The 14,917-nt window shown below is 44.4% G+C and overlaps 1 protein-coding gene across 1 annotated transcript in view; it reads right to left on the bottom strand.

The window, feature by feature from the left end:
- Window positions 1–14,917, bottom strand: part of VPS39 (VPS39 subunit of HOPS complex) — a 109,887-nt gene that overhangs the window by 51,888 nt on the left and 43,082 nt on the right. Inside the window, exons 8-10 of the mRNA XM_029598634.1 lie at window positions 8,834–9,017; window positions 3,076–3,196; window positions 1,717–1,837 (exon numbers count right to left, since the gene is read on the bottom strand). Coding sequence (XP_029454494.1) covers window positions 1,717–1,837; window positions 3,076–3,196; window positions 8,834–9,017 — 426 coding nt within the window. The remainder of the gene's footprint in view (window positions 1–1,716; window positions 1,838–3,075; window positions 3,197–8,833; window positions 9,018–14,917) is intronic.

Raw genomic sequence — 14,917 nt, 5'->3', positions numbered from 1 at the left:
TCAGTACTGGGAAGTAGCAAGAGGCTTTGTGCAAGGAAATCAGAATGGGATTCTTCTTTGGTTCCATCATAGATTCCACTTCAGGAACTCCCAGCTTTTTCAGGGTCTGGGAAACCAAGGCCAGCAATTCATCTCTATGAAAAAGCCGTAACATAATTCGATACGGTTCTATTCCCAGGAGAATTTCCCCTTCTTCCAACGGATCTTGCTCTTCGTATGTGCCATTAGGGTCTCCATTAGGGATATCCTTGGTCAGGCGGGGCATGCCTCGAGGTTTGCCAACAGGAATGGGAAAGGGGGCCGGCTGGGGTTCTCTCCGGACAGGGGCAAGTGAGGAAGTAGACTGCACCTGTACAAAGGCCTGTAGTACCTGGAAAAATTTCACTCAAAAAAAAAGCCGCCGGGTCCATGCCTATCCCAGGGGGAACTGGTGTGGGCCCAGCCGAGTTTCCCTCTCCCATGGAAGACCCAGCCAAGGGGTTACTCGGATCCGGAGTACTTCTAGTTAAGGCTGCCAATCCATCATCTGAAAGGGAGGAGCCAGGCTCAGCAAGTCCAGGGAGGGTCAAATCCCCTTGGGCTTCCTCACAGTGCTGACATAAGTTGCAATCCAGGTCAGGCTGAGAAGCCCTGATATGACAAGCAGCGCAGAGAGCAAGGTGCTTATGCTTCTTGGCTGCTGGTGCCATTGGTGGCGGAAACTGTGTGTTCGATCGGCTTGCGCTTAAAAATGTATGCATGCACAGCCCGTGCGCCTGGCTTTTCCTGTATCCTGTGCTTACTTTACTGTGTACTTAAGTACATGCACGAAGTTATGCACACGGCGCGTGCTCACAGCCATGTATCGAAGTCCTATAGTGGGCAATACAAGAAGCACAAAGAAGCGGTATGCCAACCAAGATTAAAGCGAGGCCTAGCCCACTGGGGGGCCACTTGACCCACGCATAAGCCCACTTACCTATGCCCCAACGGGATTGGGAACAATGTCGGTAAGGCACACCGAGCAAGGAGACCGGAGGAAGTCTTACCGAAACCCCTCTTCTCTGAAGGTAAATTTTTTTTTTTTTTTTAACTTACCTGGGCTCAACGCTTACCGGCTGAGTACAGAGATGGTCTCTGGCTGGGGGGGGGGGGGGGGGAGGCCTTTGGCTCTCATTGCCACACTTGGCTTCCTGCACTCGCTGCCTTTCATCTGCTTGAGCACCAAAGTCCATGTCGGGAACCGGCTACCAGACCAAGGCACACCTCTGAGGGATCTCAAACAAATCACCTCAGGAATTCTCAACTGGGGGCGAGACCTTTAGGTATCATCGTAGGACAACGGAGCTCAATGTTTTCTCCAATTTAAAAGTTGAATTTCTTCTTCCAAAAGGTACAGCGATCCCCATAGGGAAAGCAGGTCCACATCTGCTGGAGACTTGAGAAATACTGAAGGGCTGAGGTCATTGCAGGGGTGTATCTAGGGTGACATCAGCTTTGAGACCTGACTCTATCTCCATCTGATGGCAGGGAATCACAACTCGTTGGTCCTGAATCCATCTGGCTACACGCTAGTAAATCGGATTAAAGACTGAATATTTCTAGGAGCCGATATAACTGTGTCCTGTAGTTTTAAAGAATCAGTAAGGCATTGTAATGTCAACATGGCTGTAGACATCTTGGTAGAGGCAAATTTGTAACCAAAAAGAACAGAATTCGTAGATTCTAGCTACTTACTGCAAGCTGAAGGGCCAGTTCAAATTGTTTGTCTTGAAGGAGTTGCTGAATTTGGGTTGCTATGGATACTGGGACTAGCCGCCAAACAAAATGGTTGCTGGCAACATATACGATGTTATTGCTTTAAAAAAATAAAAAAAGAAAATATGGTTATATTAAGAGAGGAAAATAATCAGCAGATTCCCCAAGCAAAACTAGTATTACATAGCTTCAGGGTATAATAAAGTTACAGTATGTCATAACGGGGTGTGTGTGTTTCTTTGAAAAAGTGACATCACTATGTAAAAATTCCTCATGCTTATGTAAAATCCTCCCCACAAATTATACTTTTTTTTTTTTTTTTTAATTGTTCTGCAATACATGTGTTTTACAGACAACAGAAAGAAATATGTTTATTCAGCTTGAAAGGTAATGTGCTCTACTATAGAATGAATATCATATTTAGAAAAATCTCTCTCAATCATCAAAATTAGTTATAGCATCAAAATGACCTCCCCTAAAGACTCAGCCAGACTGACAAGGGGAAAGACGTCTATTTTACCACAATACCTTCAGAAAATCCCGTTGCCTCCAAATACTACTTAAAATAATAGCACTAGTGAACAATGACACTCTAGAGTCAATAAAATGCCAACAAGAGGTCAGGAACCTTCATTCTTTTTCCATTTTCTCTCTGGGAATATCTGAAAGATTTTAGGCCGGGAAAAAAAGACAACGGAGGACAAAAAGTGGCACATGACCCACTCTTAGCTCTCAGCTTTCCCATACAAAAACATCATAGGTTTTTCAGGCAATGGGAGTAGCTTGTTCTAAGGAGCTTCTCACCACAACCAGAAACATAAAAACATTTGGAATCATAGCATCAACCCTCAGCATACTAATTTTGATATTAAATAGATTCCACATCATGAGGATTCATGGAGGAGCTGCCTTTGAGTCATACAAAATAGTATGCCAGTCCAAGTGGTAATCAGTCTACATAAAGTACAATATTTGCGTAACCGTACTCATACTACCTGAAAATCTCAGAGCAAGTATCAAAGTGATGAAATAGAACTCGCAGGTAAGAAACAGTCAAGGAAGCATGAGTGTAGGTCAAACCAATTTCTAGATCTACACTCCTTGGCCCTACCTCACAGCCAACCTATCTAAACTGTAATCCATTTTTTCTGGAATGGTAGTTTTAAAGACAAAATGAGCTATACAAAGTGTAAACACAGAATTAGCTGTCATCTGTGAAGTTAAATAGTTCTCTGCTGAGCCCCTATGGGGTGCATGTACCATGACTACCTTAATTTAAACCTGTGCTCCTCCAAGAATAGAAGGAAAGGAAATGCAAAAAGCTGCATGTTCTCATACCCTCCAGATGTCACAAAACGAGGCCTCTGCAGCTCAATGTTCTGCACCAGCAGTCTGGGTTCAAACGTTCGGATCTCAACATATCTCGGCAATACCGCAATGATGTACGGAGGCTGATGTTCTGTCAGGAATGGAGCAGAAGGACCAAACCAACAAGATTATCACTAAGAAGAGATGTGTGTGTATAGCATCTGCATGGAATTTGGTTATTATAAAATCAGGATTCTCACAACTAGAGAAGTTCACCCAAAGCAAACAATCGGGCCGATACAGTAAAGCGTGGCCGCGGTTACCCTGTTTTTAACCCGCTTTGGACGCACATTTTGGAGTGAAAACTGGTAAGGCGAGCCCGCGATTCAGTATCGGCTTTTACGCGTCCTTACTGCTTGCCGAAATGGACGCGTATGTGAACCAAAATATGGACCGAAATGGATGGTATGTGAACCAAAATATGCGCGCGGAAAACGAGCGGGTGCCCAAATGACACGCCGCCGAGACACGCCCCCCCTCCAGGAAAGCCCTGGGACTTACGCACGTCCCGGGGCTTGCACGCGGCGCCGAGCCTACTCAACATAGGCTCGGCGCATGCAGGGGATACATCGGACAGGTTTTCGTGGGGTACGCACGTACCCCTTTGAAAATCTGGCCCACTGTGTGCCACCATTTCCTTATAAAAGACAGCAATAAATGAACTGTAGAGGACTCATAATATTGGTGCTTCCAGTTTTCACTGAAAAATGTACCCATATTATTTTGAAGCAAACTAAATTTCAGTAATCCAGTTGAATAAAAATAGTGTGGTTGCTGTGTTAGTCCATTTGGATCTGTAGAAATAAAAGGTCAATAAATAAGTGGTGATATCTTTTTACTGGATTTTTTTTAATAGTTATTTTTAATACTTTTTATAATTATAGAAAGAAGTGTGTGTAACCTCAGATAACATAGAACACAATGTGAGTTTTTAAAAGTTACAGACATTGTCACATATCATTATATATTGCAACTGGCGATCTGAAAATAAAAGGAAAAACATTTTTTCTATACATGCTCTGACCCCAGCACAGAGGAACCGTTGCCTGACCAAAACCTTTGTGAGTCCCAAAAATAAGACTGGGAAGCTGGAGAACCTTCTTATTGCTCTTATCTTCAGGCAATCTATTTCCTTTGGATTCACCTAAAGACGTCAACAACTGATCCAAATCTTCCCCAAACAGATGCTTTCCTTTAAAGGGAAGATTACATAGCTGAGACTTGGACCATGTGTCCGCCGACCAATTGCGTAACTACATAAGTCAGCATGCCACCACCGCCAAGACCATGCTTCTAGCAGACGTACCAAATCATACAGTGCATCTGCTACATAGACCACTCCAGCTTCCAATTGCCCGACTGCAGAGGACCGAGCTCTCCAGTCGCAGCCTGCTCTTGTGCCTTCTGAACCCAGCACAAACATGCTCACAGCTTCATACTGCTGCGCAGCTCGGCCCGAACACTTAAGGCTGACACTTCAAACATGCGCTTTAATTGAATCTCCAGCTTGTGGTCCCACACATCCGTCAGAGCAGCTGAACCCACAACCGGAATTGTGGGGTTTTTTGGTCACTGCAGACACAGCTGCACCCACCTTAGGCACCCTCAAATGCTCCAGGTTCTCCTCCATCAAAGGATAAAGCTTCACCATTGCCCTCACAACTTTCAAACCCGCTTCTAGAAAGTCCCACTCCCGGCTAATGAGCTTCTGAATCTTCTTAGACAACGGGAAAGCACTAGGAGGATCTCGCAGCCCATCCAGGACAGGATTCACACCTTAATTATCCAACTCCTTCTGAGTCATCTTTACTCCTAGCTTCTCTAACACTGAGAAATAAGAGGACGCAACTCCTCCTTTTTAAACAGGCAACAACCCGAGGAACAACCCCTCCATCACCAGAACCTCATCTGGAACAGGGTCATCCTTGGTCGGATCAGGATTCAGGCTTGTATACAGATCCACATCCGGATCTGCCCCCTGCGGAGATGCAGGATCCTTCTGCGTATCATCCGAATCCTCCAAATCACTGGGGCCTTCAACTCTCACATGAGACAGCCCCAGGCATCTCAGAAGATCCCCAGAACCGCTCAAGGAAACCTTCCTAGGTCTCTTGGGAGGGAAACTGGACTCTCTGCCTCTGGGTCTTTTTCCCCCTGCTCCCTTACTTGCCAGGAAGGCTCTATGCAAAAGGAGAACAAATTCCAGGGAAACCCCCTCTGGATCATCAGCCCCCTCAGGGAGAAAGTTTTCATCCGATCCCCCTCCCCCATCCCGGTCCTCCGCAGCACCCTGAGGTGGGGAGCCTCTGGGCCCTCTGAGCTTTAAAGACCCATGGGAGCTATCCCCCATGGGCACGGCTGAAGTAGTGGAGCCCCCGGACTGCAGCTATGGCTCCCGATGACCTGGAGGCCCTCTTATCAGACGCTCCTCCCGTGGAGGTCCCCTCCTCCCCCGATGTGCAACCAGTAGAGGGAACGAGAATTCAGCTGTGCCGACCAGAGCCTGCAGGCCCTGCAAGCCGCCATGAGCATTTTTGGTGTCATCCTCAACGTGGCACGAAAGCGCGGGCCGAGCACACCCGACACAGGAACAGGCTGCACAAATGGCAGAGGACCTAAGCCATGCAGTCGCGTCACCCGGGCGGCACACGGTAGGTCTGCCTCACCATGAAAGTATCCCTGCTGGGGAAAAAAGCCAATGAGCTCCTCTCCTTCTGTTGCAACCGTCGCTGCTCGACGTCTCCACTCCGCCCTCCTCACCTCTCTGGCGACTCCCTCTTGCTCAAGTGGAAGGTTGGCTGCCGCGGCGTCTCTCTGCCATCTTCCTCTGGCATCCCCGGAGCGGCTCAACGCTGCGATCCGCCATGATTCACAAAGGCCTAAGGGCGCGCGGCCCCGAATGATGTACCAGCAGTGGTGCGCACCTCAGGGGCGTCCCCCCTGAGATGACATCATCAGTACTGGATATATAAGATCTTAGAAATCGCTAACTAATCGAGTTAGCAAGGAGTTGAATAGGAGTTGGTTACGGAACAGTTTCGCTCTCTCCAAGCTACTCTGCCTCCTCGGACTTACCAGGGGTACCCGCTCCTCGGGGGCCTCGCTCTCTCTTTGTTTTTTAGGTCACAGTCAGGAACCGGCACTCGCTCCTCGAGGGCCCATGTTCCCGGACTGGTTGCTGAATACTCTTTCTGCCTGGAAGTCATCGCTGCCTACTACACCAGTGAGTTATCTTCTCTCTCTCAGAGCTTTCCCTGGAACCAGATACTTGCTCCTCAAGGGCCTAACCTATTCCAACACCTGGACTACTTCTAGTGACTATTGTGTGAGTGTTACCATCAAGGCTCTGTTCCTGAACTCTGCATACCCTGCCTACTCACTATATTCAATTTCTCTACAGCTCAGTTATCCAAGATCGCTGTTCCAGTACCTGAGGGACTACAGCCCTGCTGGGCACTTCCAGTTCACTTCTGCCACCTCTGGTGGTTCAATATACTGTTTAATAAAAGAACTAGTGTGTGTCTGTCTCCATACTCTGAGCCTGACCGGTGGGCCCTCTCGGGATCTTCCCCCAGGGGTGTGGTCATCTGCCACTGGCCCAAGGATCCACCCACAACTACCTCAAACCTTCTACCTCCTGCCGACTGTGGCAGCTCCTGCTGCCGAAACACCCTGGTCGCCGAGCCACCAAATAAACAATCCCTTCTAAGTTTTTTTATTTTTCCAAACCTTAACAAAACAACAAAAGGATTACTTCCCTGACCAGCAGCCTCTGCCTCTCAGGAGAAGACAACGAAGGCAGCAAGGGAGCTACTCCCCTGGCTATTAAAGCCTCCAAAAGCAGCGGACAATCACAGACAGAGGTTTCCATCTCCCGGACGCCTAGCTCAACCCAAGGGATGGTTCACAAAGGTACCCAGCACCTTGGGAAGCCCAATCTCTACTTCTCTAAATAAATCTCCTTTAAACTTTTTTTTTTTTTTGTCAGACTGCAGGTCTGCACCTCTACCATCTGCTGGAGATAGAGAAATACTGAAGGACTGCAGGTGGCACTCTCGGATATGTAGCAGTGCCTCAAAGTTTTTGTTCTCTGTCTCCATCTACTGGTAGGGATGCAAAACCCACTTGTCTGGACTGATCTGGGTATGAACAGGAACTCTGAACTTGTTAAAGAAAGAAAGATGCCTCACTCTTGAGTTTAGTAATGCCATTACTGATTTTAAAAAGGAAGTCAAAGATTTGAAAAAAAGGATCTCAAAATGAAATTCACATTGGTGAACAGACTGATTCCATGGCAGATTTCTATAAAGGAATGAAAAGGTGGAAAAAGTAAGGAATTTAAGAGTGCAAGAAATTAAAAAAAAAAAAGTTCTTGGAGTCCCTAAATTGGACAAAATCGAGGACACTGCTATATTACCTAATGATATTTGAATCCAGTGTTCCCAGGTTTGGAAAGTTGCTTATTAAATTTGACAGTACACAGGGTCAGAAGATCACAGACTGAAGGTCATAGATACCCAAGGGTTATTGTTGCTTGCTTGCATTATTTTGAAGGCAAAAAGAGCTTCTTCACGGTTTCAGGAATAAAGATAGCTTAGATTATAAAATGAAAAGATAAAAATATTCCAGGACTTGTCACAGTAGACTCTTGACATTTTTAGCCCTATAAGGTATCGCTGGGCTTCCTCTTTATGTTGCAATCTACATGTGATGGAAAGGATTATCGCATGACTGAAGTGGAGGAATGCTGGGCCATTGTTGATCGCCTGGGCTGGAAAGTCTAAAGCCAGGAGAGAGCCTTCTCCTAAGGAACTTAAATGGTCGGAGGTATCCCCCAGAAGAGGAGGTGACACCAGATAGTTAAAGTGAAAATTCCCTTAGATCCAGCTACAGTATTGTTAGGAAATAACTTTCATGTTCTTAGTGTGAGTTCTGCTAATCATCCTACTTTAGTTACTATTATGTTGGTTGCAGCAAGACGTCTTGTTCCTTTACATTGGAACTCTCCTTCTAAACCTTCCTTGTTCTTATGGTTTCAAAATTTATGGCTTATTTATGCTATGAAGAAGGTATTGCAGCAAGTCAGAAACTATTATCCCAACGTCACTAAAATCTGGAGAGCTTTTCCGGACCTGTATGTTTGTCTTGATTGGATTGGAAGCTCTCTTACGTGTTGTTTATCCAATCAATGCAAATAGCCAGGTTTTTAACAGACTACAAAAGTGGCAGATATTCTGAAAGATTCCTAATAGCAAATGGCAACCTGGGGCTGCGCCAGAAAAGGCTTTAGCTGATAAAACAATCTCTGCAAAGGTGTACACATAATACTCTCTACCAATAATCTCCTTTGATCATATATATTCCCCTATCACATTAACAAGACCAACTGTACTAACCTCAAGTTACTGTGTTACATAAAGCACAACTCCAGCCATAACTGAGAATCATGAGGAGCCAAGAAATATGAATATTGCTTTTAGTACTGGTTTTGAGTATACAAATGCCTCACCAAATCCCAAAGAATGCACATCATCTGCCAACACAGGTTTTATTTGTATGTGTACTTCTGAATCCATCTGAGCTGGAAGTCCACATGCGCAAAGAGTTTAAGAACAAAAATCATTTTCATGCAAAATAAGGTGGCGTACGGGGTCATTCTGGTTAATACTTCTGAGTGAACAGAAAAGACACCTGTGAGACATTCTCTTAAAGAAACTGCTGCTCTCACCCATGGCCATAGGGATATCAGTCCAGTTCAGAGCACATTTCTGTGTACAAGTTCCTTCTTCATTCAGCACCACAGTGAGATCGTCTTGGCCAACTGCGACTTTCCTGTCTGCCAAGGGGGTTACCAAGGGCTCCAACTGCTTTCCCGTGGGAAATAGTTCTTTGATTGACCCTTTTCCATCTACCTGAGAGTGGAGCACACAAGTGGTTAATCAGCACAGATGTTTGGTAATACGGAAACAAAATCCAAGATCAAATCAAATTCTTTGATACATGTATGTTTTTACCATTGCTAAAGGTCTATGCAATAAAACTCATACAAAAATGTTAGCACAGGCTTGCAAAAAAATTAAGAGAGACACTTAAATGATGCAAAAAGACAGGAAGGATAATTTTATAACAGTACAAGTAGGAATGAAGGCCACATGTAGAAAGTACATGTGGTCTGCAGCCTGAATTTTCAAAATGGTCTTACACATGTAAGTCTGCTTTGAAAATCAGCAGGTGTATGCATAACCAGCCTGGCATAAATGTATACATTTACACCTAATTGGAAGCAGGTGGAAATGTGTCCATGTACACGTCTGAAATTGGAAAGCATACATGGAACTTCATCTCTGGGGATGCTTTTTTCAAGTACATGTAAAATGTGTGGAATTGCTTCTCTGCATACTTTTACGGGCACAATCCCTGGGGCAATTTTCAGAAAGCCCATTTAGGTACATAAAATGGACAATTGGTTCTTACTTGCTATAACATTCGGATCTGCGGACAGAGGATACCCTTGCATCTTACCCCAGAGTCAACCCAATGTCACTACCTGGACTCTCAGAGAGTTAAAGGCTAGTCCCCTGACCAGAACCTTTCTGTAGAAAAGCCAAAATATGCAACACCATAGCCTGAACAGGCTAGGGCTGCACTCCATCAACAGCAGACCAGGATTCAAAGATCCTCCAAATTCATACATACATCAAGGATGTAGAAGGTGGAAATAACTGCTTTGGAATATCCCCTCCATCTCAGTTGTCTTCTGTCACAAGTGAAGCCGTGAAATGGAAGTGAGCCACCTGACCCAAAAATATTGAGACCTGGTGGAAGAGAGTCTACTGATTTCCAAACCTTAGGGGCCCGTCTATGGCCATGTTTATCAGATCTGGGAAGTATGATTGATGTGGCCACTCTGGAGCTACAAGGATCACATTGCCCAGATATTTCTCTATCCGCCGTAATCTTGTCCACCAGAGGCCATGGAGGGAAGATAAAGAAGAGCCTCTTGAGTCCACGGAAGCCCCAGAGCTCCGATTCCTTCTGTACTGTGTTCTTTTCAGCGGCTGTAAAACTGCGACATCTTGGTGTTCTCTTTGCTCAGGATACCCGCTATCTTCCATGAATGAGACACATCGCTGACTCTGACAGTTCCCATTCTTCAGGGTCTAACTTTCTCCAACTGAGAAAATCCACCTGAACATTGTTCACTCCGGCAATGTGAGATGCTGCTGCCAGCTGCTCCAAGTGCTGCTCTTCCCAGAGAATCATCTCCTGAGCCACTGCCTGATTCTTGGTTCCACCTTGACAGTTGGTTTAGGCCTCCATCGTTGCATTGTCCGACAGGATCCGTGCTGGATGACTGCATAACCTTGGCAGACAGGTAAGCAACACAAAATGCACTGCTCTCATCTCTAACCGATTGATTAGACCATGAGGCCTCCTGTTTCGACCACTGGCCCTGCGCCGACTGATCTTGCCACATCGCCCTCCTTCCAAAGAGGCTTGCATCGGTGGTGACTATTAACCAAAGTAAGCCACCAAGAAAGACTGTGCCTGGCTTTCCTCTCTAACAGAAGAGGAAGATTAAACTCTTCCAATAATGGATTCCAACAGGAGAGAAGAGCCCCCTGCAGAGGCTGCATATGCACAAACATCCAATGCATTAATTCCAATGTCGAGCTATCAGAAGGGTCACCAACCCCCTGCTCGTCCACTTCAAACCAGGGGGATGGCCCCACCGGGACCTCACAACCCCCTGGGAGAATTCAGAAATGTTGTCTTTTAATCTTCTTTTTTTCTCTCTCTCCAGACTGCAGGTTTTACTACCATCTGCTGGAGACACAGAAATATTGAGGGACTGCAGGTACAATGTCAGTGAATCTTTCCCTGCCTCCAACTGCTGGCAGGGAGGCAAAACCCAGTAGTCTGGACTGATCTGGGTAAGTACAGGGAACTGCGTTTTACACACATAAATGCATTTAAAAATCAGGCCACCAATGTGTACATGGTAAACTTTCTCCAATAGCATGCTCACATTAGTCTCATGCACAGAAACCCAATAATGTATTGGCCATATAGGACAAACATGTTACTTACAGAAAGGAAGCTAAATAGCATAAGCATTATAAACTCTTTATGCTCAGTTCTATTTTTTTCTCAACTACTCTTGCCAGCTTCCAAGGGGTATACATAGTAAGCCTGGCACACGTGGTTTTAGCCTGTCAATGCAGAGGGAAGATGTAGGAGAGCTAGTACACTCCAAATGAGGAAGTCAAATGGGAGCGGAGACTTCCAAGAGAGCAGAAAACCTGACATGACTGCACGTTTAAAACCATCCATCTTCTGTGTCAATAAAGATTGTCAGATAGCGGTGCGAGGACATTATTGGAGATAGAAAGGAGTTAAACACATTTTTATTTAGACAGGCTTTTCAGGTTGGCCACTAGTTGATCATAGGCACTTTTCACCATCAAGTCTTTCTCTCAGATAAGCTTTTGAGCAGACAATTAACTGGCAAGTTGGATTAGATAATTATTATTAGCTATAGACATAACTATCTCAATTGCCATAGTCTACACTCCGATTAATTTCTGTGATGTAATGCTTATCTTTCATAAACGTCCATAAATGAGTGCCTACAGGTTTTTTAGTGGATCTAGCTAGGTTAGCTCTTACCCGTAACTATTTTATGTTTCAAGCAGAATTTTTTCAGCAAATAAAGGGCACGGCAATGGGGGCAACTATGGCCCCCAGCCTGGCCTGCTTATGTGTAGCGGATTTCGAAGAGCGTTATATTTATACGTCAGAATGGCAACCTTTTATACATCAGTGGTTGAGATACATCGATGACGTTTTAGTAAGTTGGGTGGGTACAGATATTCAGTTTTACAGTTTTATGGAGTGGCTGAATCAATGTAATCCTAATTTGCAGTTCAACTATGTTATTCATCCCTATCAGGTGTCCTTTTTAGATGTTCAAATAATGTACAAAGACATGCAGCTTCAGACATCTATTTATTGTAAGGCTACGGACCGTAACACACTGTTGGCATATGACAGTTTTCACCCATGATGTCTTAAGAACAACATCCCGACGGGTCAATTCTGAAGACTTAGACGGCTATGCACCACGAAGCAGGAATATATAAAACAAGCTAAGCAGATGCTGTCATGGTTTCAACAAAGAGGGTATCCTAGAACAATTTTGAGAAGAGCTTATAAAATGAGCCCTGTATATAAACAGGGATTTATTATTTTTGCAGCAAACTCGGGACACAAGTCCTTATGTGAATTGTGTTTTACCCTTTTCAACATTAAGTAACACTATTTCCAATATTATTCGAAAACATTGGACAGCTTTAGCTCTGGAGGAACATCTCCATAGTGGCCTTACGTTTACTTACCGTAGAGGTAAAAACATACGTGAGACACTACTACACTCTGTTCACTCACATTTACACACCAGGTCCCTTACAGGGACACATAAACCATGTGGCCATTGCTCAGTCTGTGAACATACTTCCACTGTGACTGAATTTATGCCCCCCTTAACCAAAAGAATTTTTAAATTGTATAACGACACGGACTGTGACTCCTCAGGGGTAGTATATATAATCAGTTGCCCATGGGAAAAACATCTCGTAAGATTAAAACCCGTATTATCGAACACAAGTCTAGTATTAAAACAGGCAAAGAAAAGGCCCCTTTGGTATCTCATTGGATGCAGTTCTCTCATGCATTGTCCGATTTACAATTTATTATAATTGATGTTGTTACACCCACGGTGAGGGGAGGAGATCTTTCGACCACTCTTATTAGAAGGGAACAAAAATGGATTTATACCCTCGACACTGTTTCTCTAGCCGGGTTGAATGCTGAACTTGAGTGGAGCCATTTTCTCTAACAGCTTGTACGTCATCGCTCTTCACTGTTGTGATTGGTTGAGGAGTCCCCGTCAGTCTTTGGGGCACCTTTTGGCGCCAAAACACTAGGTTTAAATGCCGTCATTGCCATGAATCTGAGGCGCTCCTGTATCAAATTTAAGAATGTCTACAACACAGGTATGTTCGCTGTAATTTTCTCTTTTGTATGAAGTCGGTATGCCTTGTTTCCCTGAGATATCCTGGTCAATTTGTATGTTCTTTTGTAATTACAGATGGTTCTCTTGTAAAAAAAATGGCCCCACCGAAGCAGCCGGATGGGCGAAACACGGTCTGTGTTGGGGGAATTGCTATGTAACCTTGCGTTTTACTAAGAGGAGTTGCAGTATTGAGAATTAAAATTATACTTTTGAAATTTGACCAGCAGAGACTTAGTTGCACTTATATTTGTCATGCTTATCTTTCATGCCATCTTGTCCTGTATATTGTATACTGTACATCTGTTTTATGAATATTTTAACTGTACCCCACCATTGAATCATAGATAAGAGTTGGTAACAAGTTTTAAAAAAAATAAAAATAAATAAAAGCAAACAGTGTTTTCCACAGACAGCAGGATGAATTAGCCATGCTGTCTGGATGATGTCATCCAACAGCATGGGCAGAGCTCTCTCTTCAAGCTAACAGACGGGCCGATACAGAAAAACCCGCGGGAGAGCCGGCGAGCACCCGCTCTCCTGGTGCATGCCCAAGCCGCTCTCCTGGGCGTGCAATTCAGTATCAGCCCATATGCAAATGAGGGCCCGCGGTAAAAGGAGCACTAGGGACACTAGCGCATCCCTTTGCTTCCTTTTTGACAGAAGCGGCGGCTGTCAGCGGGTTTGACAGCCGATGCTCAATTTTACCGGCATCGGTTCTCGAACCCGCTGACAGCCACGGGTTCGGAAAACGGATGATCATTGCTGGCACATTACTTGATCTGAGTGGATCATACAGTATCAATGATTTGAATTTTAGAGGTAAAGTACTGTCTAATGTCACTGTTTAAGGTTAATGTTGTTTGTTTATTTATTTATTTATTTGTTTTGATTTTATAAGCAGATTTGCTGTTTTGATTTTAGATCTTCATAATGTTTAAAAAGGATTTTTATTTATTTATATAAATTTCTTTTTAATATTTATAAGATCTTAATAATATATTTGTTGTGAGATATTTATTTGCTCAATGATGATTGTTTATTTGTAGCCCCTGAGGCAGCGGCTAAAAAGCTGCGTAACTCGGCCTGAGTCGGGCAATTTACCTGGAACGTCTCTGCACCAATAAAGTATTGAAAAAGATTAAGGCATCTATTCCTTTTGTGTTCACCTGACGGTACCATAGATCGCCTACCTCTTTGTTTTCTTGGACTATAATTTGTTTCAGGACTGCTTGGCCCACGGACTAGGCAGCAGTGAGATGTGAAAGTACATGATATAACTAAGCGCTCTTGCATATACTTGGTTCTCAACAACCAAGGCATCCGGTGTAATCGTCCTGTGTTCAGTAGAAAATGAAGTATCGACTTCTGAGAATCCGCAATAACAAGCTTCGAGTGGACAGTAAGAAAAGAGAAACAGGGAAGTGCGTCTGGACTGATCCGTGGTACTACAGGAACGAAAATTAACAGGTAAGAACTAATTTTCCTCTACATTGCTGCTTTGCAGATATCTTTAATCGGTATATTGTAAGGATGTGCCACCAAAACTGCGCCTTTATTGAACCTTGCAACTGCAGTGAACTGGAAGAATAGCAGTGCTGCATGCAGCAAGTGCTCCAGTTGGTCAAAGTCCTCTTTGCTACTGCCACTCCCAGTTTATTGGGGTGGTAGGAAACAAATAATAATTGGGATAATTGTCTAAGGCCTTGATTTCTGTGTTTATAATATGCCAAGGCCCTC

This window comes from Rhinatrema bivittatum, chromosome 4 (genome assembly GCF_901001135.1).
Source record: "Rhinatrema bivittatum chromosome 4, aRhiBiv1.1, whole genome shotgun sequence".
Lineage (NCBI taxonomy): Eukaryota > Metazoa > Chordata > Amphibia > Gymnophiona > Rhinatrematidae > Rhinatrema > Rhinatrema bivittatum.
This window is presented reverse-complemented; position numbering and strand designations above follow the sequence as displayed.